Raw genomic sequence first — 26,946 nt, forward strand, 5'->3', positions numbered from 1 at the left:
CACTGATGAGTAACATAAAGGCCAGCAACCATAATCACAGGCCTGAAAAAATCACAGGATCCCCAATTCATGGTTGCAGAAATGACCCCAAGAGACACCTTTAGCTCTTTGTGCTAAAATACACTCAATCTGCCCTAGAGTATAATTAAGGAGACTGCCTGTGCTTGCTGCTGGAGGGTGTATGTGGATGATGTGTGTTGAAGACACACTATAACCTTTCAAGCTGGTTAGGCATGCTTAGGATGTGGCAATTTAACTCTACAGCTGAGACACTGCCAAAGAGTCCAGAACTGTGAAGAGCAAAAATTAACCAATGGGCTGGCTAGTCGAGACTTGTGGCCACCTTTGAGCAAAGAACACTGTGGTACCAGCATACTGGGGCATAGGTGCAGGGCAGGTGAGGGTGCCAATCTTATGGGGCAAGGGGACCCTCAAGGTGAAGCCTGTGGAGATGTCAGAGATTATGCTAAAACATAATCAAGGCACGCGTTGGGTTGCAGAGTCCAGATCCCAGCTTCCAACGTGATAGTCAACGATGGGTCAACTCCAAGGTAGGTTAATCAAAGCATGGCATGCTCATTAAGCAAAGCAGATGAGGCAGGTGTAAGCCAATTTTAGAAGTGAGGCCAGCAAGAAGCATTTGGGTTACATAATTCAGCAGCCATGTGAAAATGCAAACCTATCTTATTAAAGTCACCCTTCGGGTCACCTTTAAAGAACTCTGAAAGGGCTTTCAAGGGGCTGCGCCATGACTGGGAATCCATGTCATCAGCTAAAATCAAAAGGCTGTTACTTGAGAGTCCTTCATAATAGAGGCAGATATCCAAGTAAAGCTTCTCTTTCTTTCTTCTTTTTCTCCCTCACATTCACACATACACAGGGACACATACATGCACACAAACGCATGCAGGTCCTGAAGCTCAGTAACTTCACAGAATCTGATCCCAGGCCCGTGACCTCATTTCCCCCAAACCACTTCTGCCCTGAGCTTCAAAGGGCATAACCTCCTGCTGAACCCCATGAAGGAGAAGGTTCCTCTTCAAAGAGGTAAACCCCCATTTGCCACTTCTGTGAATCCAAGAACATATCACTGGGGAGGAAAATCCAGATTATGTAAGAAATTAGGCACACTGTCCTCTATGTGGGAGAAAGGCACATTTTAAGTGCTGGAGGAGGAAACATGGTCACTTACCAAAAAAGGCAAGTTCCAATGCATTTCAGGGCTTTGTCCCTATATGGCCAGCAAAGCTCATTCCCCCAAGACACCCTCTCTCTCTGGGGAATTGAGACAATGACAAAGCCATGTATCACGTGCATCATGTACCTGGCATTCCCAGAGGTTCTGGTATGTACCACATGGACACCAAGGTATCTCAATGAGTTATCACCTCCAAACCCCACCATCTGCCACATCCAGACCAACCCACCCCCTCACAAACGCTGAAACACATAATGAAACAGTCGCCACCATATTACATATGACAGCCCAAATACTGCTGCTTCCTCTAAGAAACTGATAGCCATATTATTAAATGGGGGGACAGATCACTGGAGAAATAACAAGCCTGCTTACTTGTAAGCAGGAATTTCTACTGTTTAACTAGAACATGAAACAATAATTTTTTTTTAAATTTAATTTTAAGCTCATGAGCAAACTGAAAAGCAAAGCATCTGCTCTGGGTCACGGCTGCCCCTGCCTGGGGCAGATGAATGTCTGCAGGAAGGCAGGGTGCATACTTACCTCGTGGGCCCAGGACCCTCACTTCCAGCGGAGCCAGGCCAGCCTTGCTGCTGTCCACCGTGAAGGACTGCAGGACACGGGCTCGGACGCCTGAGCCTAGCCCGGGGCCGGCAATCTTGACCTTGCTGGGGTCCACAACATCCTTCACAGGAACCCTGAAGGGGCTGCCTGGAAGAGAGGTCATGGGATTCTGAGCACAAGCTGGGAACTGGAGACCACCTTGTGCACAGCCAGAATGGCACTGCTGCTCCCCCGGGACCTCGGCCATGCAGGCCTTGGTCAGCTCCCCCTGCCTCGCTGTGTGCACTGCTCATGTGCCGGCTCATTGTTGTCAACCATTCTCACAGAGCACCTACTACGTGCAGATGTTGTGCCAGGTGATGGATCCCGGGTGGTTAACACCCCCCAGGAACCCACAATGCAGGAGAAGGATGAGGCAAGCAAGTCACTCTAACATCCTACATATTTGGGGTGTGGAAAGTGGAGCACTCAGGAGGCAGTTAACCTGGTCTGCGGGAGACCACAGAAAGCTTTCCAGTAACATCTCAGTTGCGGCACAAGAGGGAGCAGACAGAGAGGTGCTCCAAGTAGAGAGGCCTCAGCATGTGCAGGAGCCTAGAGGCAAGGGAGCAGACAGGCTGCTGGAGCAACTGAAGGAGGAAGCCAAGTGGTGGAACAACAGAACGGAGAGAGATGGGCAGGCCCTGCAGCCCACATCCAGCCTGTCTCCCACACATGGCTCCTGTGTGTCCCCCAGACTCCTCTCCCTCCAATGCAGCTGGCACCTTCTGACCACACTCAGCCTTCTCGGTCACCCGGCCACCTGGTGAAGCCTTGCTGTCTTCCTGAGTGTAAGCTGAGCTCCTGCTGCATGGCTGACTCCACGGGGGACCCTAAGGGCCTCTGACTCCTTGAGGGTGTCAGTTTTAAAGATGAAGCACAGAGGAGTCGAGGAGAGGAGATAGCGATTTGCTAGAGAAGTGCTAAACAGAGAAACAAGGGCTGGGCCAAGGATGCTCATGGACTCCACTGTGGAGGGAGAGCTCCGCATCCAGCATATGGCAGCATGCCTCAGGCAACCACGCCCATCACCAAGGGGCTACATGCACCTCTGCCTTGCATGGGAGTCCTGGTGCTCCCCATGGTATCTGGCAAAGTTAATGACTGCCGTGAAAGCTGAGGGATCTCTGCTTTGCATCCCAGAGAATTTATACTTTGTAGAATTAGAGATGGTAGACAGCCAAGACACACAAAGAATTGTCCCTGGCTTTCTAACAACAGCTGGGTTTCAACAGCATCCAGGTCTTTAGCTATGTGAAATAAATGGCTGGCCCTGGCAAACAAGCACAGGCCTCCACACTGGGGTGAGAGGAACAAAAGGGGGCTTTACTTTAGAGAGTGACAGTTGAGGATTTCAATGTCAACAGCTGATGGCAAGGGACTACCTCTGAGGCCAATCTTTAAGTCAGAGCCTCCACTAGAAGTTGTCTGAGCTCAGCATGAGAGCAGCCAAAAACCAACAAACCCGGGTAAGATAAACTGTCCAAGATGGCAGACCCCAAGCATTATCTGCCATTCCCCTGTTCCATGCCCAGACACATGTCACCATTCCCTCATGAAACCAACAAACCCGGGTAAGATAAACTGTCCAAGATGGCAGACCCCAAGCATTATCCGCCATTCCCCTGTTCCATGCCCAGACACATGTCACCATTCCCTCATGCCAGACCTTCTTCCTCATGCACTCCGAACCCCACTCAATCCAGTGGTCTAGGGAGCCACCACCAACCGACCACAGCTGGCCTACCACAGGAAATCAACATGCCATTATGGGTAAGACAGGACACGTTGTTAAAAATAACTCCACTCCGGGTTTTTAACCAGGCCAGAAAAAACTAGGCTAATATTTAAGCACCCAGAATTACCATGAAAGCAAATTAGAAGGTGGCAGGTAGCCGACTGTTTCATGGCAGTACCCCCATAGGTTGCCTTAGCTAAGAAGCCTGATGCTAAGAAAACCAACCAACACTTCACTAAATGTCTCTGCCTGGGAGGGTTCTGGGGTTCTGGAAAAGCTGGCATTTGGCTCTCTCTGGGAGGCAACAGAGAGCCTGAAATGTAAAAAGGCACCACCCACACCTGATGGGAAAACCACAAATGAGTGTCTTTCTGTTGTTATGCTCAAAGATGGCCATTTGCTTTAAGCTCACAGGTCGGCCACAGGGGACAAACTCTGACCCCTTTCTGTAAGGGGGATTTGGAAGCTGGTGGCACTCACCAGCCTTTCCCCATAGTCAAAAAGTTTCATTGCCACAAAAACCAGGAGATGTTCATCTCCACTGTTGCCTGCCAGGTAGGAGCCACATCACCCCTCCTGGGAGCAGCCTTCTACCCATTGCCTGTGCCCAACTCTCTCCTAATGCAAGTGTTACAAAACTCCAAAAGGAGCCTGTAGCTCTGAATTCTGTCACCAAGCCCCATTCTCATTCTTCATAGCAGTCACCACAAGTTTCAGTTGTATAAGCCCTAGACAGTAAGCTCCCTGAGGGCAGGAACTTTGTCTTGCCCAAAGCTGAAATCCCCTAGACTAGTGATTATAGGAATTTTTAAAATCTATATTGAATGAGCCGCAAGCACAAGTTTGAGGAGAAACATGTTGTTTTAAATGACTTGAAGCTTAAATGAGTATCTGAGTAGAATCAGTCTGAGTTGAAAGTCAATACTTTCTGATCAGTGTGAGAGAAAGAGAGTGAGTGTGAGTGTGTGTGCACATTTCCATGTAGTAAGGGGGAAGCAGGAATGGAATCAGGAAAGTGTGTGGTCAGTGGACACTCCAGCTGCCTGAGAGTTAACCCAGAACCCAGCAGCGGGCCCCTCAGCCTGCCCTTCCCCTCTCAGCGTGACCCAGAGAGAGAATAACAAGCCCCAGCCGAGGCTCTTCCTGCTCCTGGGGTCCTGGGGTGGGGCTCTGCCCTCTTCACACCACACCTAAGACAAGGCATAAGTAGCCCAGAACAGCGCCAGTCCTCGGTCTTGTGTCCACTCCACACACTCGCCTGTCCTTTTAGAAATGGGTGTGGGGGAGGTGGTCTCAGAATTCACCACTATAGAATTCATCCACGTAACCACAAACAACTTGTACCCCAAAAGCTATTGAAATAAATAAATAAAACGTGTGGGGGTGACAATCATTTGAGTAGAGAACTAGAACCTATGGAGAGTCCTTCCCCCAAAACAAATGGGGGAGGGTCTTACTACTTAAGTCATATATTTATTTATTGTTTGAATCTTTACAGCAGTGGTTCAGGCTGAAGTGATTTTGTCCCTTAAGACATCTGGCAAGATATAGAGACATTTTTGGTTGCTACAAGTAAGAATGGGGAAGGAGAAGTCTGCTATGGGCATCTAGCAGGTACAGGGCAGGGATGCTGACAAAAGTCTACAATGCACAGGACAGCCCCACACCACAAAGAATCATCTGGCCCAAAGTGTCATAGTGCTGAAGTTGAGAAACCGTGTTTCACAGTGAGTATACATGACATCACTAAATACAAAAGAAATTACAAAGAACAATTTGAATCTGCATATCTTGATCAGCTACTAGTATTGTCAGTGAAAAAAAAAGAAACCAAGACACAAAATAAGGTAAAAATTTTCTTTTCTTTTTTTTTTTTTTTGAGACAGGGTCTTCCTCTGTCACCCAGGCTGGAGTGCAGTGGAGCAATCTCAGCTCACTACAGCCTTAACCTCCCAGGCTCCCATCTCAGACATCCTCCCATTACAGCCCCCACCCCACATAGCTAGGATTACAGGCACGCACCACCACACTCGGCTAAGTTTTGTATTTTTTGTAAAGATGGGGATTCCCCATGTTGCCTGGGCTGGTCTCAAACTCCTGACCTGAAGCAATCTGCATGCCTTGGCCTCCCAAAGTTTGGGGATTACAGGTGTGAGCCACTGTGATTTTCAACTTTGTAAAGAACCAGCTTTCCCCTGAATCAAGAACTAGGTCCTCCGACACATGCACAACTGTTTCCAGTCAAAATTCTAAGCCGATGGTTTTTGCCATGTTACCGGTTCTACTGGGAGTTGAGATAATCTTGGAGATGTAGCCCTAAGAAAAATTCTCCTTTTGCAGCTATTACAAATATCAGATTGTTTTCCCCACTCAGAGAGATAAGCAAAATCAAACCCATTTTCCTGCAAAATCAATTATTCTTTGGGGTCCTCTCTGAGGAATAGCTTACCAGGGATGTGGGCTCCTCCATATGTGATATTAACATCATAATCCCCCGGAGCGAAAGGAATGTACTCAGCACTGCAGCTGCCATCCTTGTTGTCTCTGCAATTTATCTTCGACTCTGATGGTCCCTCAACAGTTATGCCAAGCCCACCAATTCCTGCCCCTCTGGAAAGGATGGAAAAGAAAGTGAAATGTACACCATTTATGCTGGTCTGCTTATTGCTAAAATTCATGCAAATTCCCTTTATAAACTATTCCATGTAGCCACCCCAACTCAATTACTACACCTCTCACATAGGGAATTTCACATTAGTATAACGTAAGTAAAGACACTCTGACCCCTCCTTTTCAATGCTTATGCTTCATTTATTTTTCTTTTTCCTGAGACAGAGTCTCACTCCATTGCCCAGGCTGCAGTGCAGTGGCGTGGTCTCGGCTCACTGCAACCTATGTCTCTCGGGTTCAAGCAATTCACATGCCTCAGCCTCCCAAGTAGTAGCTGGGATTACAGGCGTGTACTACCAAGCCCAGCTAATTTTTATATTTCTTGTAGGGACAGGGTTTTGCCACGTTGGCCAGGCTGGTCTCAAACTCCTGGCCTCAAGCAATTGTCCCATCTCGGCCTCCTGAAGTGCTGAGATTACAAGCGTGAGCCACCACGCCCAGCCTATTTTTCTTACCTAATTGCACTGGCTAGGACTGCAAGTACAACACAGGCATATGCCTTGCAACCAACTTTAATAAAAATACTTACAAGGTTGGCTACAAATTTTTACATTATCAAGTTATAGAGCTTGATTGAGTCCTGGTTTGCTACATAGTTTCATGACCATTATCAAGTGCTTTGGTATGTTTTTTAGGTATGCTTGGTCTTTCTATGTAACATAAGTCTCTACAGAAAGTAATATATGTTATAAAAATAAAAATGCATCTTATCAAAAGTTAGGAAACTATGACACATAGGTAGAATCTAGCCACAAAAGAGAGACTCAAGACACCAAATGTAGGGCCTTGCCTACCTGGTAACCACGGTGAAGACATTGGGCTTGTTGGTAAAGGCCTCTTTCAATCCAGGTCCTTGGGCTTGCACCCTAGATGGTTGGCAGCCTTCAGTGACAGCCACCTTGAAGGGACTGTTTGGGATAGGCACATCATCATATGTCACCTCCACTACATGGAGACCTGTTCAAAACAACAAACAGAAACTCATATTTGCATACAAATCCTCTATTTGTGAAAAATGATTTTTCATAGCATAGCATTGAAGTCTGCATGTTATACTATGTCATTTGGAAAAGGGGGTTAAAAACACAGTAATGTGGCTGGGGGCAGTGGCTTACACCTATAATCCCAGCACTTTGGGAAGCTGAGGAGGGTAGATCGCTTGAGTCCAGGAGTTCAAGACCAGCCTGGGCAACATGGCGAGACCCCGTCTCTACAAAAAATACAAAAATTAGCTGAGTGTGGTGGTGCACACCTGCAATTCCAGCTACTCAGGGGGCTGAGGCAGGAGGATCATTTGAGCCCAGGAGGTTGAGGCTGCAGTGAGCCATGATCACACCACTGCACTCCAGCCTGGGCAACAGAGTGAGATCCTGTTTCAAAACAAAACAAAACAAAACAAACCCACAGTAATGTAGGTATGATCTGACTTTTAAATAATACAAACCATCTATCTGCAGTCACACAAGCCACTCCACCCCAATCAAGCAAATATTCAAGTCAGTCATCCTAAACAGACTACTCTTATTTGGGAAAACACCATCCAGCCATTAACCAAAAGAAAAAGCGAAACCCACGAAACAGAAGAAACACGTATCCACAAGAAGACTGAAAATATCTATACCAGAATATCGCAGGCTTCCAAACTCCAGGTAGTGGAGATATACATGGCACTTTTTTTTTTTCTTTATGCTTTTCTATTTATTGAAATTTTTTATAATTCCTAATATTCAAGAAGAAAGAAATTCATACGCAAAGAAAAATGGCACAAATGAACAACATCATGACATTACCCCATAACTTGCTGAGGTGAGACTGAGGCTAAACCCAGCCCACCTATTACACAATGCCAGCAAGCCAGGCACTGAGTGGGCAGCTGACTGCTGCGGAGGCTGACTTCCACTCTGTCACTCTGCATGTGGCCCTGCTGAGACAGGCCTAGCACATGGGGCAGGCATCAGTACCAGCCACCAGGAGGCAATGACCAAGGGCAGCTCTGAACGAGGGTCCAGTCCAAGGACAGGGCGGCTCACCTTTCTCAAAGGGTGTGTATTCCACCTGGTAGGTCCCATCAGCATTGTCTGTGACAAAGCACTCGGTGGAGGCCCCTGAGGGGTTGGCAATGTGGGCCTTGATGTGGTCACCCCCAACCTGGGTCAGCGGCCGAGAGTCAACTGTAAAGTCGGTGGTGGCTTCCCGGAACACATCTGCAGAGCAAGCACATAGCTAACACTGCCGCCAGTACCCCAGACCCAAAAGCAAACCCCAGAACCAAGGTTCTTGGCACTTCAGGACACATGAAGTCTAATTTCAGTAACGGTGGAAAACTGGTTTTTCTAACTCTCAAATCAAGAATATTAACCCCCTCCATCCCAAAAGAAGTCCTTTCTAGAGTAGCCACGGCTAAGTGACAACACAACTGCTCACACCGAGGGCTCGAGGACAGGTTAAAGGTTGAAGACAAACCTGCTGTGTGGCATGCAGGTGTTAGCCAACACCACATTTTAAACTTTTTCCCAATTAAATGCCAACATGTTGTATGTTGAGTTTCCAGAGAAAAATCCAGATTTCTGGCTTTGCCAAAAAACTAGAGATTCTGCTGACAATGCTAGGTCCTGTTCCCCATGGAGAAACAGAAAACAGGGGTTGAGTAGCACGGTTCCCAGAAATGCAATGTGCTCAACCTTCACCAGGGCCCCCCAACCACTCCCTGAGGCAGAGGGAACAGGTGAGCACTGCCTTATATGTCACCTGGCTCCTGCAGATGGCTGGGTTTGCAGCTCCAAGTTTCAGGTAGCCCTTAAGTCCCAGCTTGTCTTTTTTTTTTTTTTTTTTAAATGAAACCCACCTTTCCCTTCTATTCCTGGTCCAAAGACTTTGATCCTGCTGGTGTCCACGGCGGGCTCCACCTTGACCCGGGTGGGGAAGTGTGGCACAAGTTCGCCACCATACTTCATGGTCAACGTGTACATGCCGGCCGTCAGGGGCACGTAGGTCACTGCATAGGTGCCATCTTTGTTGTTCTGAATACTGACTTCGGCTTTTGTTCCCAAGTCCGAGACAGCTTCCAGGCCCAGGGCCCCCGGTCCCGCTTCTGAGCAGTCGACGCTAAGGAGGCCAGCTTCACCCACCTTCCCATGCTCGAGACCTGGCCCCGATGCCACGACTTTAGAGGGGTCAAAGGGCATTTCAATGTCGGCTTTGAAGGGAGACCCAGGTATGTGGACTTCTTCAAAGAGGATGTTGACGAAGTACTCCCCGGGTTTTGTGGGAAGGTAAGAGACGGAGCAGGTCCCGTCACCATTGTCGGAGCACTCGATTTTGGCCTCGCACGGACCTTCCACCGTTAAGCCCAGACCTCCAGTACCAGCTCCTTTGGTATCAATGGTGAACTCGGCAGGCTTGCCCACGAGACCACCTTCGAGGCCGGGACCGTGGGCCTTCACCTATTTGAGCAAAGAATAAAGTCAAACTGCACTGGGATTGCTGCTCAGCCAGCACAGCTTTCAACACCCATGCATGTAATCAGCATGGAAGTGCATCTTAGCCAGGCAGCCCTTCTCTTGGGGCTTCATGTGTCACACGTGCACACGAGTTAGAGCCACAACAGTGAATGCAGCAAACGCCTCAGAACTCAATCACCAGCGAAAACGCACAGGAGAGAGGTGTGACCCCCAATGGAGCAGCCCCTCCAAGACTCTCCTCTCTCCTACCCCACCTGACCCTTCTAAATCACAGGCCTGGACTTGGAGACCTAATGTCCATTCCAACAAAGATACACGAGATCCCAGGTTGAGGGTTCACGGAAGGGCTCTTGTGGAGCTGGCTGTGGTGTGGGCTGTTGCACTTTGCTCAACAAATTCTGCATAATAATAAAACTAAACTGTTTCAAAAAAGAGTGAGGAATGAGGCTTTCACCTCTAATTCAACAAATAAGACACCTTCATAGGATTCACACCATTGAGACCACTGGAAACCTTCCAAAACCCCTTGAGTCAGGGTTACTATGAAGAAATGATGATGAACTTTTTTTTTTTTTTGGAGGGGACGGAATCTCACTCTGTTGCCCAGGCTGGAGTGCTTTGGCACGATCTTGGCTCACTGCAACCTCTGCCTCCCAGGTTCAAGCGACTATCCCACCTCAGCCTCCCGAGTAGCTGGGATTACAGGTGCGTGCCACCACACCCAGCTAATCTTTGTATTTTTAGTAGAGATGGGGTTTCACCATGTTGGCCAGGTTGGTCTCAAACTCCTGACCTCAAGTGATCCATCCACCTTGGCCTCCCAAAGTGCAGTGATTACAGGTGTGAGCCGCTGCGCCCAGCCAAGAATAATGTTTTTTTTGTTTTTTGTTTTTGAGACGGAGTCTTGCTCTGTCGCCCAGGCTGGAGTGCAGTGGCGTGATCTCAGCTCACTGCAAGCTCCGCCTCCCAGGTTCACGCCATTCTCCTGCCTCAGCCTCCCGTGTAGCTGGGACTACAGGTGCCCGCCACCATGCCCAGCTAATTTTTTGTATTTTTAGTGGAGACGGGGTTTCACCGTGTTAGCCAGGATGGTCTCGATCTCCTGACCTCATGATCCGCCTGCCTCAGCCTCCCAAAGTGCTGGGATTACAGGCATGAGCCAGCGCGCCTGGCCAGAATAATGTATTTTTATATTACATGATTCTAGCTTCTGTAGGGTGAGCTCCGTCTGTGAGCTGGGTGCTGGGCAGAGGCCTCCACGTTTGCTAACTCGCCTACCCCTTACAGGCTGGCTTTGTAGTGAGGACTGTGATTATGCTAACAAGCGAAGAAAGAAGACTCTGGGACAGGGAGCCCCTCACCAAAGTCTTGTAGTCAGAGAGCAAGAGGAGGAGCAGGGTTGTGACCCACCTACCCAGGGGACCTTTCACAGTGAATTGTGCTTTCATCACAAAATGATTTTCAGAAGGTCTTTGCCAGGAAGAACCAGAGAAGGACTATGGTGTCATGTTTGACAACAATGAGACAAGTTCTGGGACAAAAGCAAAGGCTGACCTTGGTGGGATCTGGTGGCAGCGAGGCCTCCACTGTGTAGGGGCTCCCGGGCACAGGGTGTCCATCATAGGTCACGTCTACAGCATACAGCCCCTCCTCCCGAGGGATGAACTTGGCCGTGCTGCTCTCCCGGCCTGTCACAGGTGTCACTAGGCATGGCACGGCCTTCCGAGAGGGGCTGAGGATTGTCACGTCCAGCTTCCCCTGGCCTCCTGCCCCCCTGGTATCAACGGTGAACTCCTGATCCTTCCCAACTTCCACCCCTGGAAAAGAAACACAAGCCGAGGTGAAGAGCTGACCCTTTCCAGCAGCAGGAACAATCCAGAGCACAGAAGCAATGGTTCTTTGGACACGGGGACTTATCTCAACCTCTACCATAAGCAACAGCTGCTGCAGAGGACAAGCAGCAAAGCTGAGTAAGTATCATCAGCATCTCAGCCTCAGTAACAACCAGTGTCGGCACAATAATCCATTAGTGATGACAGCAATAATGGCTATCATTTACTGAATGCATTTTATATGTCAAGCACAAATAGGTTATTGTCTTAATTTTCACCACAATCCTATGGGGTATTTATTATTAACCAATGGCTTTCACAGATGGGGAAACTGATGCTCAGAGAGGTTAAGTAACTTGTCCAGGGTGACATATGCAGCACCCTGCCAAGCTGAGACTCAAAGTGAAATTTACCTGACCCCACAATCTTTGCTGACCAGAAAGTTGTAATCTGACACTGTCTTCTCTTATTTACTTACTTTTGGTGTTAACTTGATATCCAAACACCCTCATAAGTCAATGTTTTATTTACTAATTCTTGGCAGCCAACTCCATCTTATAGGCACCCCTCCCCCTCAAGAAAGCAGAAGTCACAGAGCTGCCAAATGCGAGGTGATTGAAGCAAGTGCTGAGAACCGACTGTACCGTGATGGTTTCCAAAAGGTCTCTGCAAAGCAGGGCTGCAGGAAGCCCAAGTGATAGATTAGACAAAAACAGGGAAAGGACTTTACCCAAAACAAAAGCACTGGGAACACAGGGCCCCTGCCACAACCCAGAGAACCTTGACTCTGAAGGAACACAGGGCCTGGCAAGATGGACACTGCCGAACCACAAGCAAGGAGGTCCTGGGTCGCTACTTCCCACCGGAAAAGAGGCTTTCCTAATTGGCACCCTGCTTTTCCTATTCTGGAGTCAAAGCTCTCAATATCTTGGTGAAAGGAGTGACAAGGGGACACATGACAGGGTTGGGCAGTGGACGTTCACACACTTAGAGCTGGCTGCTCCAGCCACGAAAGCCAACAGTGAGCTGTCACTTTGGGTCTCTGCAACTGGGAGCTGGCCTTGCTTGCAACTTGTGCACTTGGGTCACGAGTGAAGAAGATGCTCACTGATGGCATTGCTAGTGGCACTCTGGAGAAACCCTCATAGGTGAATACAGGAAGCCCCATCCTGCGGGTATGCACTCAGCCCTGCCTCAATAAGCCTGAAACCAGGTGAATGTGAGCCCTGAGGTGGATCCAGTCTGGAGCCACTCAGCAGTAAACACCGATGGAAAAGATGTAGGAGTGAATGATTCACAAGATGCACTGTTGGAAGGCAGGCTGAAGACATAGGTTTATACAGCAGGGCAACTTTAATGCAAAATAAATACAGCCAAATGTTTTCCACAGGCATATCTATATGTATAGATGCAGAGAGAAGATCTGGAAGAACAGAAACTGAATTGAAAACTTTGGTTATCCCTAGGAAGAAGGAGAGGTGAGGGTTAAAGTGGAATTAACCCTTAACTGTAATGTTTTTTAGATGAAAAATGGATATATTTTTACTTGTATAAAAAATTATTTTATGAGCATGTGTTGAACATCTGAAGGTGAGTGATAAGTACATCACTGCTCATGTTATACTATTCTCTTTCCTTTTCTGTTTGAAATTTCCCCTACTAAAAAATAATCAGAAAATTGAAAATAAGCGAAATGAGCTTATACTAGTAAAATCCCTAACAAGCTAAAGGAACATTGCGATGGGGCAGAGGTGTGGTGGTAGTGACTTCTCAGTGCCAGGGATTTGGCATTTATGCTTGACTCACAACCTTAGTGTGGATTCAGTTGCCAAGGAGAGCTGGCACAGTTAGAAACTCATCAGAAAGCAACATGGCCCAAATTCTCTTTTTAATGAAAACTTCCTACTGCAATGCCAGCACTTACTGAGGGCTGACTACGTGCCAGCCTCTGAACCATTAGCTCATATAATTTTCACAATATTCCCATGGGTGTTCTCAACCTCTGCCCGCTGACCACCCCCACTGTACAAATGAGAAAGCTGAGTCTCGGTGAGGCTAAGGGGCAGACACAGTCACAGTTATTTCACACCATGGCCCTAATTCGAACCAAAGTCTGTGCAGCTGCAAAGTCTCTTCACGTAGAATTTGCTTCTCTGCAAATTCCACCTTTTGAAGAAAATCTAACCAGCAGCCATGTTGGGTGGTCATCAACAACCCATCTGCCCTTCATTCAGGCACTTACTGTTTTCCAGCCCATTGAGTTTTATCTTGCTCAGATCCAGCGGTGCAGCAACACCCACAGTGAAAGGGCTTTTAGGGATGGGATCGCCACCGTAAGTCACCAGAACCTGCATGTTGCCCTGGAACAAGAGAGAAAACCCAATTTACCTTTGGGTACCAAAAAGCTAACTTGGCATTTAAACTCCCCTCAAGATCCCTCATTCTTCTCACAGACATGGGAGACTTGATTCTAATCAATGTAGAAAGTATCTTAGATCTATTTCTTCTAGCTTTTGACCACAAGGCAAGAATAACAGAAAAATTAGATCAAATAAGAGCAGCTAATACTAACAGAAGCAACTTAATGAGCATTTTCTACACACCAAGCACCATGCTATGTGCTTTTATGCATTTCCTCAATTCAAGATCAAAACAGTCCTAAGGGGTAGTTTCTACTGTCATCTCATTTTTTCAGGAGAGGAAACTATGGCTCAGACTGGTAAAGGAATGTGCCCCAAGTCACACACCTTGGTAAGGGTGCGAGCTGGGCCTCATACCCATGGCCCCCAAACCTGTGTCCTAGCTGCTCTACCACACCACCTCCCCATCATCATACCCAGTGCCAGCGACAGGTACAGCAGCTGGGCCTGGGGCCGCTCACCAAACAGAACCATTTCTGTCCTGGAAATCAGTTTGAGGCCCCCAGGCTGCAACAGGGATTTGCAAGAGTTCACCTAGACCTGTGCTAAGACCACTGCACAGTATCTGAACTTCCATTTCTATGTGAAAGAAAATAAAATTGCAAGTGTGAAGGCAGACGGTGCTTGCAGGATTGGCAGGCCCCCTCACGGGTGGCCGGGTGGCACGCGATGGCCATGTGTGCGCCATTTCTCTCCTCTGGCCGGTTCCAGGCTGGCACACAGCCGGCTTCTTCTCTCCATGGTTGGCCAAGTTCCCTCCCTCCAAATCGAGGCTCCAAGAAATCTCATGGCTGTCTCAGTAGATCAAGATCTCCTTCACCTCAATCGACCAGGCATAATGTAACAGGAAAGTGTGAGGGAGAGACAAGTTCCCCCCAAGAATCCAGCAGCCTTGCTGGAATGCAGGCCCTGCTGAAAGCTGTTGCTGATCAAGTGTTAAAAGGGTGTAGCATTTGGCCTATGTATATTTTGTCACATTCCTTTTGTAATAAGGAAGGGGGTAAAGACCAAGAAAAAAAAAAAAAAAAACTGGTTGCATCAATGAAGAGAGGATTAATTTTCCAGGATTTTTAAGCACTGCACACAAAACCAACTGGCCCCCTGCCTCATGCGAACAACATTTCCTGGTAAAATGTGTACAGGTCAAATTCAACAGAGCTGGGAGCCAGCCAAGGGGCAGGAAAGGTCTCCTTGTACTGTTTAAGGCAGGACTGACTCGCTACTTCAGCCAACGCGGCATTCCCAACGTGCCAGCTGTTCCCGAGCTTCCGTTTCCCCACAGCCCCTAACAATTCAGGGGCTCACTAAGCAGACCTCAGGCTAACCAGAGGTCTTGGGGATACCTCCTCCCTCACCCGCATAAAGTTTTCTGGCCACTTCTCTGAAGTGCTAAAAAAGAGAGGGAAAAATCCTCTTCCAGTTAAGCCCACCCATCCCATAAAAGAAAGTATGCTCCTGTTACCAGTCAAAAAACAAAACAAAAACTCAGATAGAAAATGACCTGTACCTTAAATAACCTACGAAGGGGGAGGGAAAAAATCTCGGAGATTTACACCTACAATGCCTACAGCATTTTAAGGTGTCCCCTGAGGCCCCAACTAAGGAATGGACTGTGTTTATTCCCCAACAGGGCTATGAAGTGAGGGATGTCTGGGTAGTGATGGCCAGTGCATTTCGCCACGACTTTGCAGGCTGCAAGACAGTTTCACTCTCCTCTACATGCTTCTGAAACCTGAATCTTATTCCTCAAAATATACATACACAAGACACCGACCAGACAGCTCAGAAGAGGATGGGACTGAGAGAGCCACCCTCAGCACCATCTCTTTTAGGGCCCTCCAGGAGCAGCCAGGACCACCATGGTAAGAACATTTCAAGGTAGAAACTGTTACTCTGTGAGGGTCTGTGAGCTCACAGGGACTCCTAAAGGTGCCAGAGTACTACATGGAGTGGTCCCCAATCCTGGTGGCTCCCAGCACAGCATGTAATGGAGACATTGCCACCAGCTTCTCAAACCGCTCTGCTCGGGGGAACCTGGGGTGAGAAATTTAAGCTGCTTGAAGCCACTCACAACCAAGAGAAGAGAAGACCAAAGTCCTCGGGGAAATCACTTCCCTTCTATAAAATCGAGTCTTTGACCTCTGGGAGGGTCCTCAAGCCCCAACCCAACAGGTCCATTCCTCTAAGGCAAAACGCACTCTACTTTTGCATCCTCAAGGGACTCACAGGATCCTACAGCCATCCACATCACTCATCCACCCCAGGCAGGCGAGCACCTGCAAGCTGTCACTCAGGGACTTTGCGAGGTGGAGTGGCAGGCCTGCAGGTGTCAGGGAGCAAAACCAGCAATCAGGGACCTGGATTACTCAGGCACGACCTCGGCTCCCCACGTGACACAGCCTGTGTTCTGAGGGGGAAGCGCCCACACCAGGCCAGGACACACCCATGCCCAAGCAGCCACCTTTCTGGGGATTTCCAGCCTGTTATACCCTAAAACCACCATGAGAAGGTGTGCCTGTGGGTGTCAGCCCTCAAAGTATGCTCCCTCCCCCGTGTCAGGGGGTGGCTTTCTGGGCTGACCCAGGTCTCTTAACCACATCCAAGGGCACGCTTCCTTAGCCCAGTCTTGAGCTTTTAGCTGCTCTTCAGAAAACAGAGTTCAAAGGAGAATGAGGAGGTGTCGGCATCACTCCTCTACCAGATTACAACGTTCTTAGGCCATCTCCGCTTGTGAATCCAGGCACCACGTCATTTATTCACTCACTCACAGCCATTAATCCATACAGAGCACTTATAGGGCCAGGCTCTGTGCTGGGGGTGGGGGTGGGAAGGAAACTCAATCTAAGGAGAGATTTAATGCGTTCTTTGCCATAGAAAAATAGGCAGAATTGCAAGTTGCCCAAATAATGAAACAATAAACCCAGCTCTAAGCAACAAACAACAAGAAGGACCCCAGTGCCACCCTGCAAGTCATTCACACTGAAGGCAACAACTGCCACCAAGGCCCATCCGGCTCCCTGAACGCATCCTGGGAGCATCCGGACACACAGCCCTAAGTGAGTACTCAGCATGGCAGCAGTTCTCAAACCTGCTGCTATCAGAGAACTGGATGAATGTGACCTTGGGGTGATTCTGAAGTAAGGAGCCTTCCACTCCAGCATCACTTCAACGGGGACAAAACCGGACCTAGGCTCCTAATCTCCACTTCTGCCTCAACCAGCAGCAGGGGACGTCTGGGGTACTTGGTTCTGCAGTCCTTTCCAAGGATGCAGGTCAAACCCTGACCCTGTCCTGATATCTGCAACTTACTTTCTAACGGCTCAGCCAAAACACTAAAAGGCATATAGACACAGAATACAGCAGAAGTCACAAAATGTTTTTAGAAGACGCTATGATCTTGTGATCCTAGTCATTGCACACAGACAGCTATGGCTTTCTGGTGCCTTCTCCTAAAGAATATGGAGAATTTGGCAACAAAGAAGATTCAGGCTGGTGCACCCAGTAGTAAGGCTCCCATCAACCCTCAGAACCATCAGCAGGAAAATAATTACCTACTTACTATTGAGTGGCCTGATGAGAAAAGGATGCTCTATCTATAAAAGTATTGGTTTTGTCATTACTAATAACGAATGTTTTGTTTTGGATTTTTTATTTTAAGGCGCAGGAAGAAGCAAGTCTGGAGATAAGAAGCCACGTTTATAACCTACACACAAGAACTGTTCAAGGCGTGAAAAGGCAACCCAAGGAGTGAGAGAATATATTTGCAAATCATTTATCTGATAAGGAACTAATATCCAGAATACATGGAGAATTCCTAAAACTCAACATAAAATTAAGAAGGTTGATATAAAAATGGGCAAGTAGATAATTCTCCTAAGAAAATATGTGAAGGACCAGTAAGCACATGAAAAGATGATCAGCATCACTAATCATTAGGAAAATGCAAATCAAAACCACAATAAGACACCATCTTACACTCAACAGGATGGTCACTATCAACAACAACAAAAAAAAAACAGAAAAAAAACAAATGTTAGCAAGGATGTGGAGAAACCAGGACCCTTGCATGCTGTTGGCAGGACTGTAAAGTAGTGCAGCCACTGTGGAATACAGTACAGTAGTTTCTCAAAAAATTAAAAAGAGATTTCCATATGATCCAGCAATTCCATTTCTGGGTGTATAGTCACAAGAATTAAATGCAGAGACTGAAAGAGATATTTGTACACCCAGCATTATTCACAACAGACAAAAGACGGAAGCAACCCAAATGTTCTTCAACAAATGAAGAGGGCTGGGCACGGTGGCTCATGCCTATAATCCCAGCACTTTCGGAGGCTGAGGTGGGCAGATCACCTGAGATCAGGAATTCAAGACCAGCCTGGCCAACATGGTGAAACCCCATGGTGAAACCTTGGCCAACATGGTGAAACATCTATACTAAAAATACAAAAATTAGCTGGGTATGGTGGCACGTGCCTATACTCCCAGCTACTCGGTAGGCTGAGGCAGGACAATCACTTGAACCCAGGAGACAGAGGTTGCAGTGAGCCGAGATAGTGCCACTCCAGCTTGAGGAACAGAGCGAGTCTCAAGAAAAAACAAACAAACAAAAAACAGATGAAGAGAGAAGCAAAATGTATATACATACAGTGGAATGCAGCCTCGAAAAGGAATGAAGTTCTGACACATGCTACAACATGGAGGACATTACGCGAAGAAAAATAAATCAGTCACAAAAAGACAAATACTGAGGTCAGGCGCAGTGGCTCATGCCTGTAATACCCGCAGGTTTGGAGACTGAGATGAAAGGATTGCCTCAGCCCAGGAATTAGAGACAAGCCTGGCCAACATCCGAAACCCCGTCTCTACCAAAAATACAAAAATTAGCCAGGTGTGGTGGCATGTGCCTGTAATCCCAGCTACTCGGGAGGCTGAGGCAGGAGAATTGCTTGAACCTGGGAGGCAGAGGTTGCAGTGAGCTGAGATCATGCCACTGCACTCCAGCTTGGGCAATAGAGCGAGACTTTGTCTAAAAAATTAATAAATAAAAATAAAAATTTGGAGAAGAAAGCACCAACAGCAGTAAGCCTGGATGTAAGGGGCCACATTTATAACACGACACACAGAATCCCTTCGCCCAGGGAATCCCTCTCACTGCAGGGATGTTCTCACAGTAAGGATTCCATCTCCAAGGGTGTGCAGCCCCCAAACTCAGGGGACAGCTACACCATGACCCCCTCCTCACCATAATCCTCTTTCTTCCCCACTTGACTCTTGCCTGCTCCTCACTGAGAGGACCCAGACGGGAGCAAGGCTTCTGAGCAGTGCTTCTGCAGAAAGCATTGCCCTTCTTCTCCTACAAACGGCATTTCAAACACAGCAGGATCATTTCCCTTAAGAATAAAGGAATCTCAGAGGCTTGGAACAACCACTTCGAACACTAGGCTTAAGTATTAAAATCCAGACTTTTCTGCCAGGATGTCTGCTCTCCAGACCCCAGAGGTGTGAAGATGAAGCAAAACAAAATTTTAAACAAATATAATGGATACAGGGCTTCAGTTTTACAAGATGTAAAGAATTATGGAGATGGATGGTGGTGATGGGTGCACGACATAATGAATGCACTTAACACTAATGAACTATACACTTAAAAATGGTTAAGATGGTAAATTTTATGTTATGCGTATTTTACCACAATACAAATTTTTTAAATGTTTTTAAACAAATAAACCTTAACTTGTACAGAGAGGTAGTTTTAAGGCCCTTATGGCCTGAAATAATCAGAGTAAGCCAGCCTAGATGGTAAGATCACATGTGAAATCCTGCATTTTGTAAAGGGGAATAATTTGCTGCCCTAAATAGTGTGTTGGGCCTTAGGGACGAAAGGCTGAACTGGCTCTTTGAGAAAAGACCTCATTCCAACACCTCATAAAAAGGGTAAACTAAGCTAAAAGGGCCAGGAAGGAAACACAAAGGTGTAGCAGCCCTTTCTCTGTGGGTAATTAATGAAAAGACTAAAAGGCAGCTGGTGAGGCTGCGAGCGAATGCACGTGTGTGTGTATGTGTGTGTGTGCACATGTGTGCACCTGTGTAACAGAAAGATAGATATTAGGGCCTGAATATCAAGAACTGAGCATTTCTCTGATAAAACGCAAACCAAAGGTGGAGATATGGGACCAGCTTCCTGCTTGCTTTTGGGGAATTCTGCAGTCCACCTGATAGAACCCATCGGGCTTCCTATAGGTGCTCCCAGAGGGGTTCAAAGTGCCAGGAGCTGCCTCCCATCAGGGAGCACTTTGGCAGAGCACCTCTCACACCCCTTGGTGTCCACAGTGATCCAGCACAGACTGCATAGAAAGGGGCCTGGCTGGGGACCAGGGGAGCAGAGGGGAGAAGGACCCTACCTGTTGGGTGGGTGTATATTTAACCGTGTGAGAGTAGTCGTAATTATCGATGATATCCAAATCCTTCACTGCATCGCCAGGAAGGGGGCTGTTGAACTGCACGTTGAGCGGGGCTTTCCCAGCCCCCTTGGTGTAGACAGTGAAGTGGGTCGGTTTCCCATTTTCCACACCTGGAAAGATATACTGTGAAGTAAGGAGACAGACCAGCTGGAGTAGTTTCACTTTGAGAACCCGTCAGACAGGTTCAGCAGCACCAGGTCTATTATGACAGCCAGCAACGCGCCTGGCCAGCCACTGCTGCATCAGAGCTGCACAGAAAACCTGCCAGCTTCGTGTTGGTGTTGGTGGAGATGAAGTTCCTCAAGGCCGTGGACGAAACACGCCCAGTGCCACTGGCTGGCAGAGGGGCCCAGGACAACCTTGACTTGCCATCTTACCTGCTTTGCTGAGCCCTGGGCCTTCTGCCTTCACTTTGCTGGCATCGTGGGAAGGGTCAACTTTGACTCTGAAAGGACTGGCGGGGATTTCCTGTAGCAGAGACACAGTCTTAGTAGAAAAGCCCCTGAAGCAACAGCCAGAGCTCAGGGAGCCTTCAACAAAGGGTGAACCTTAGCATCACTCCGACTTAGCGAGTGGTGAGCACAGTGGTGAGCAGACTTCTATTACCACAGGTAAACAGAAGGGTAAGATAAGCCAAAAGGGCCCAGCTTCGGGTAAAGGCCTTCTCTAATAGGTCACTCTCTAATGCCTGGATCCCTGATGTCACAAACAAACCCGAGGACTTTGAGCCTTTAATACTGAATGTTGAGTACTCAGGATGAAAAATGCCAACAAGAATAAAACCAAAAAGGACAATAATATATGGGACTGGGGGATGGAAATATCCTCCAGGGACAGCTGAGAGCTAAGGTCTGGGGAAATGCAAGAAGTGATCAGAGACAGAATGATTACAATTCTTCAAAAAGAATGTTGCAGACTATTGGAATAAAGACAGAAGAGGTTAAATGGATGACGTCAAGACCACTACCTTTAGGCACAGAACATTCTACTAAGGTTCCCATTTTTATGTAAGGTTAATTTTAATCCCTAGGATTTCAAAATTCTCTCTTTCAGGATACTGCTCACCCTATCTTCACTATTGCATACCTGAAACTTCAAATCACCTCTCTCTATAAAAGTTTAAGGGTAGAGACCACAATCATTGCTTCAAAGGCATCAAAGTAGAACATATCTAGAAGCTAACTGCATTTCAACCAAAATATTGATGAAAGTTTATTACAAACTAGTCTCTCTCCAGACCCCTGCTTTTAACCACTGAACACACTGCCTCACTTTTGTTAGAAAGTGGTAATAATTTAGCTCTGGGTAAATTTTTTTCCTTCTTGGTTGTAAGGAGCCAGAGAGAAAATGATTGAGCAGCGTTCTCAAGACAACTTCGCTGTCACTAAAACACCAAAAAGGAGGCCAAATGCAGTGGCTCATGCCTATAATCCCAACACTTTGGGAGGCCAAGGCGGTCCTGAGGTCAGGAGTTCAAGACCAGTCTGGGCAACCGTCTCTACTAAAAATGCAAAACAATTAGCTGAGTGGCCAGGCACGGTGGCTCACACCTAGAATCCCAGCACTTTGGGAGGCCAAGACAGGCGTATCGTCTGAGGTCAGAAGTTCGAGACCAGCCTGGCTAACATGGTGAAACCCCATTTCCATAAAAATACAAGAAAATTAGCCAGGCGTGGTGGCCTGTAATCCCAGCTACTTGGGACGCTGAGGCAGGAGAATCACTTGAACCCAGGAGGCGGAGGTTGCAGTGAGCCAAGATCATGCCATTGCACTCCAGCTTGGGCAACAAGAGCAAAACTCCATCTCAAAAAATAAATAAATAAGATAAAAATAAATTTAAAAAAAATTAGCTGGGTGGTGGTATGAGCCTGTAGTCCCCAGCTACTTGGGAGGCTGAGGTGGGAGGATCACTTGAACCTGGGAGGCAGAGGTTGCAGTGAGCCAAGATCACACCACTGCACTCTAGCTTGGGTAAAAGAGTGAGACTCCATCTCAAAAAAAATAATACTAATAAAACACCAAAAAGTAGATGAGACATGCACACAAGTGGCCAAAGAGAATCCACGCCTACTCCACTCATCTCCTCCCAGGCCCCACCACGCACCTGAGATGCAAAGAGAACTTTGATAGTGTATCGCCCAGCGGCAGGAGGCACATATTTGACCGTGAACGTATCATTGGCATTGTGAATAATGTCAAAATCCACGTCTTCCTCATCTTCACTTAACACCCGGGCATCACACTTAATGCCAACGCTGACATCACCTGGAACAGACCAGCTTATTAGCACCAGCTTACAAGAAACAGCATGTCCTGTGCAATCTCTTCCAACTCAGGTTAACACCCCCAAAAAGCAATTGGGAAGTTTCTAGTAAGAAACCTGAGAAAGAGTAAGGATTTGGGGAAAGGGATGATGGATTAGCAAAGACATCACTAAGGAATGACTCAGAGGCTCAGTAGATGATTACCTATTCAGATGGACTACTTCCTAGTTCAAAGGGAACTGTCCTCAAAACGTGATGAAAAGAACTTCCTTCCCCAAAGAGCAATGATCACTGGGTTGAACGAAGCCCTTTCTCACCTTCCCCAGCCTCAGTACAGTCCACTGTGAAGTGTGTAGGTTCATTTGCCTTCAGACCACTTCTCTCCACACCTGGCCCAAACACTTTGACCTTCTGAGGATGGCTACCTTGCCCGATGTTGACCTACAGAAGACATGGAGAAGGTCATCAAGTTCTCCTCCACTTGGACCCAGTAAAATACTATTAAAAAACATTGTTAGAAATAGTTCCTCTGGGCAGGCTGGAGCACTCTGCCCTTCAGGCCCCTCCATCATTCAAGGCCCACCAGGGATGGGTTCCTTCCGTATGTCTGCCTTGGCCGTCAGGCATGGATCCCAGACCTGGTGTATGACCAGGCATTTCCATCAAACAGCCAGGATTCTGCCTCACAACCTACCCTGTAGGGGCTGTGCGGGATGTTCACGCCTCCCCAGACCACAGCAATGGTGTGCTTGATGGCCTTCACCGGGGTGTATGAGCACGCATATGTGCCGTCCATCCGGTTCTTCATCTGGATGTCAATGCGTTGGCCTTCCCCATCCTGCAAAAAAGCCAGAGCTAGGACCAGAGGTGGCCCTCACATTGTTTCTATCAAACAGGGCCACTGTGGCCTCCCAAGATAGCCAAGTCACCACTTGCTTATACAACAAAACTTCATGGACCAACTACAATGTGCCATGTTTTCACAACACGATGAAAACCAGTGACAAAATATGACATGTATTTATTTATTTTTAGTTATTAAGAGCAAGTGGCCCAAAAACAAAGCTATGGCCACTCAATGCTTCGTAATTTCAATTCCTGCATTGAAGTCCTTTGGCCAAATTCAATTAGATTAAATAAACATACTTTTTAAATCCTTGTTTACAAATCTCCCCCCATGGCCTCAGCAGCTTCAGCCACACCAAAAGACATTACAGAATAACCTGAAACAAACAAGCCTCATTTCCACAGAATATAAATCAGAAAGATGATTTTTTAAAAGCCCAGTACTCTACATGGTAGTCTCACTGAACCCTCACATAACCCTATAAGATAATCTTCTTATCATTTCCAAGGTGCAGATGAGGAAACTGAAGATCAGATGGACTCAGCAACTTCCCATTACATGGTCAGATCTTGTTACCTGACAATTACCTGCACAGGTGGCCCCCTGAAATTTACCTGAGCAAATATCTTTAAGGGAGCTTTTCCAGCATCCTTAGGATCCACGGTGAACTCGGCCAGGTTGTTGACAATGCACCCAGATTTCTCCAAACCTGGCCCGTATGCTCGAACCTGAAGCAAAGGCAGATAATAAGTCTCTTTCTGTGTAATGCCCCAACTAAACCCTTATACAAAGACAGGTAACCAGGGGATGGGGGAAGAACAAAATGACCTGTGTCTGGTTTTACAGTACCCACATAAGAGGCTGGTTATGGGAAGTAAAGTGCTAAAGTAGGTTGTAACTTAAAAACAAATGTCTCTCCCTCATAAGGGAGAAAACTCTCTAAACAAATCCAACCCACGGCCTGAAGCCCGCATGGGGCCCAGGATGGCTTTGAATGCAGCCCAACACAAATTTGTAAACTTTCTTAAAACATTATAAAATCTTTTGCAATTTTTTTTTTTGTTTTTGTTCATCAGCTATCATTAGTGTATTTTATGTGTGGCCCAAGACAGTTCTTCTTCTTCCAACATGGCCCACAGAAGGCAAAATATTGGAAACCCCTGTTGTAAAACCATGCCCAAACTAACCCATGCTCCCTGCCTTATTCTGAGTTGACCTAAAGAACTTCTAACAACTGGGGCAGAGACCTCTAGTCATGCCCAGTTTCAACGTTCCCACTTTGAGGGGACTCAGAATCTTTACCACGGACAACATTTGCCCTAGAGGGCAGAGGAATAGCATTTGGCCAAAACGGGGTAGCTACCAGCCCAGACTGACATCAGCCTATGGACAGCTGTCCGTGTGGGCCAACAGTAGCACACGTGGCCTGTGGGGCCAACTCCCTGTCAGCCAGGCTGGCTCAGACTTGATGCTTATCAGCCTGCTAAGGGTTTGAGAGGACACTCTTGGAAACATTGCTCCAACTTAAGAGACAGGGAACTAGGGAAAAAAACATCCTTTATCTGTGGAGCATCTTGAAATAATAACTACAGAAAATGGCTGTAAGAGTGACATATGATCCCCGGAGTTGCCAGAAAATAACAGCTTATGGAGCTCCCTGCATGGGCCAGGCATGAGCTAAAGGCGGTCTTTATGCATGCCACCTCCTGAATCATCCTAGAAGCTCTCTAGAAGCAGAGACTACTATCATTCCTGTCTTACAGAGGAAGACACCAAGAGTCAGATAGGTAAGTTACTTGCCCAACACCATAAAAGTGCTAAGTGATACTACCAGGATTCAAATGTAGGCCTAGGCGGGTGGATCACTTGAGGCCAGGAGTTCGAGACCAGCCTGGCCAACATGGTGAAACCCCATCTCTACTAAAAAATACAAAGATTAGCCGGCTGTGGTGGTGCATGTCTGTAGTTCCAGCTACTTGGGAGGCTAAGGCACGAGAATTGCTAGAACCCAGGAGGCAGAGGTTCCAGTGAACTGTGATCATGCCACTGTACCCCAGCCTGGGCGACAGAACAAGAGTCTGTCTCAAAACAAACAAACAAACAAACAAATGCAGGCCTGTTTCCTTCCTAAAATCCAAATGATTCCTCTCTTCCATCTCTCAACATACTGCTTAAGGCAACTTCGGGCATGGGGGTGAGGAACCAGGGGCCAGGGACAAGAAGACAGAAGCACAGCAGCTGACTCACCAGATCAGGGTTGTAGTCTCCCGTGGCTGGGTGGATGAAGGCCATGTACGGGCTGTCCTTGATGTCTTCGTCGTCACACATGATGTGAACAGCATATTCGCCAGGCTCCTTGGGCCAGTATTTGACATCACACGATCCATCATTCTGGTCGTTGTACTCAATCTTTGCCTGAGAGGGGCCTTCAATGGCAAACCCTAGGGGGTGGAGGTGGAAGGGTCTCCCTGGTTATATGTTGGAAAGCACCTATTCTATGTTACGGCAACTCATTCCCGCTGCATCCCTAAAAGCCAAGTGTTGGCCAGAAGATTAAAATCTGTTTGTATCCCTTTCTCCCAAAACCAAGCTCCTTGAGTCTTCAGTAGAGATGGAAGGGGTGGAAAAAAAAATATATATATATATATATTTTTTTTTTCCAAATGTAGGCCTGGGCTGGGTGTGGTGGCTCACACCTGTAATCCCAGCACTTTGGGAGGGCCGAGGCAGGTGGATCACTTGAGGCCAGGAGGATATATACATAGTATTAAATACATTATATGTATTTTATCATCATCCAACAGGGGAAGTCCAACCAGCAAACCCTTCTGTTGGAGATGTGGCAACATGTGGCAAAAGCCTTGAACAAACACCCACTCTTAGCACCACCAAATCCACTTCTGGGTTTTTATCTGAAGGCAATTACCAAGGATACACAGTCAGCACTCTTTTTATAGCAAAACCCTGGAAATAACTGGAGAGCCTGACAGTGGATAGAACCATACAATGGAATTCCATGGAAGCTATGGAAAATGAAGGCATACCCTATATTTACGCATAAAGATATAGAGACTTGTCCAAGATATTTTCTGTACCAAATCAATATTTGCATGCATATGTACAGAGAAAAAAGTCTAGAAGGACACACTAAAAGACTTAATATTATCTCTAGACTAAGAATATACAAGACGATTCATATCATCTCTCTAGAAGGGAAAATTAAATGTGATTTCTTATTTTTCTCTTTTGCTTATTGCTATTACCTAAAACGGGTTGCTAAACTACAGTCTGAAGGCCACATCTGGCCCATTGTTTACTTTTGCAAATAAAGTTTTACTGGAACATGGCCACACCCGTTTGTTTACGTATTCCTATAGCTGCTTTCAGGCTACAACAGCAGAGTCAAATAACTGTGACAGAAACCATAAGGCCCACAGGTGGAAAATATT

At 47.1% G+C, this 26,946-nt stretch overlaps 1 protein-coding gene across 3 annotated transcripts in view; it reads right to left on the minus strand.

Annotated features, from left to right (window-relative positions):
* FLNB (filamin B) overlaps nucleotides 1-26,946 on the minus strand; it is a 164,882-nt gene that overhangs the window by 39,725 nt on the left and 98,211 nt on the right. For all 3 annotated transcript variants that reach the window (XM_063722021.1, XM_063722023.1, XM_063722022.1), the window contains exons 12-25: nucleotides 25,745-25,938; nucleotides 24,112-24,225; nucleotides 23,345-23,488; nucleotides 22,968-23,091; nucleotides 22,491-22,651; nucleotides 20,764-20,854; nucleotides 20,327-20,496; nucleotides 13,745-13,862; nucleotides 11,225-11,487; nucleotides 9,055-9,652; nucleotides 8,240-8,413; nucleotides 7,004-7,166; nucleotides 5,989-6,149; nucleotides 1,742-1,909 (exon numbers count right to left, since the gene is read on the minus strand). In XM_063722021.1, the coding sequence (XP_063578091.1) occupies nucleotides 1,742-1,909; nucleotides 5,989-6,149; nucleotides 7,004-7,166; nucleotides 8,240-8,413; nucleotides 9,055-9,652; nucleotides 11,225-11,487; nucleotides 13,745-13,862; nucleotides 20,327-20,496; nucleotides 20,764-20,854; nucleotides 22,491-22,651; nucleotides 22,968-23,091; nucleotides 23,345-23,488; nucleotides 24,112-24,225; nucleotides 25,745-25,938 (2,643 nt within the window). The remainder of the gene's footprint in view (nucleotides 1-1,741; nucleotides 1,910-5,988; nucleotides 6,150-7,003; nucleotides 7,167-8,239; nucleotides 8,414-9,054; nucleotides 9,653-11,224; nucleotides 11,488-13,744; nucleotides 13,863-20,326; nucleotides 20,497-20,763; nucleotides 20,855-22,490; nucleotides 22,652-22,967; nucleotides 23,092-23,344; nucleotides 23,489-24,111; nucleotides 24,226-25,744; nucleotides 25,939-26,946) is intronic.

Source organism: Pongo abelii, chromosome 2, assembly GCF_028885655.2.
Source record: "Pongo abelii isolate AG06213 chromosome 2, NHGRI_mPonAbe1-v2.0_pri, whole genome shotgun sequence".
Lineage (NCBI taxonomy): Eukaryota > Metazoa > Chordata > Mammalia > Primates > Hominidae > Pongo > Pongo abelii.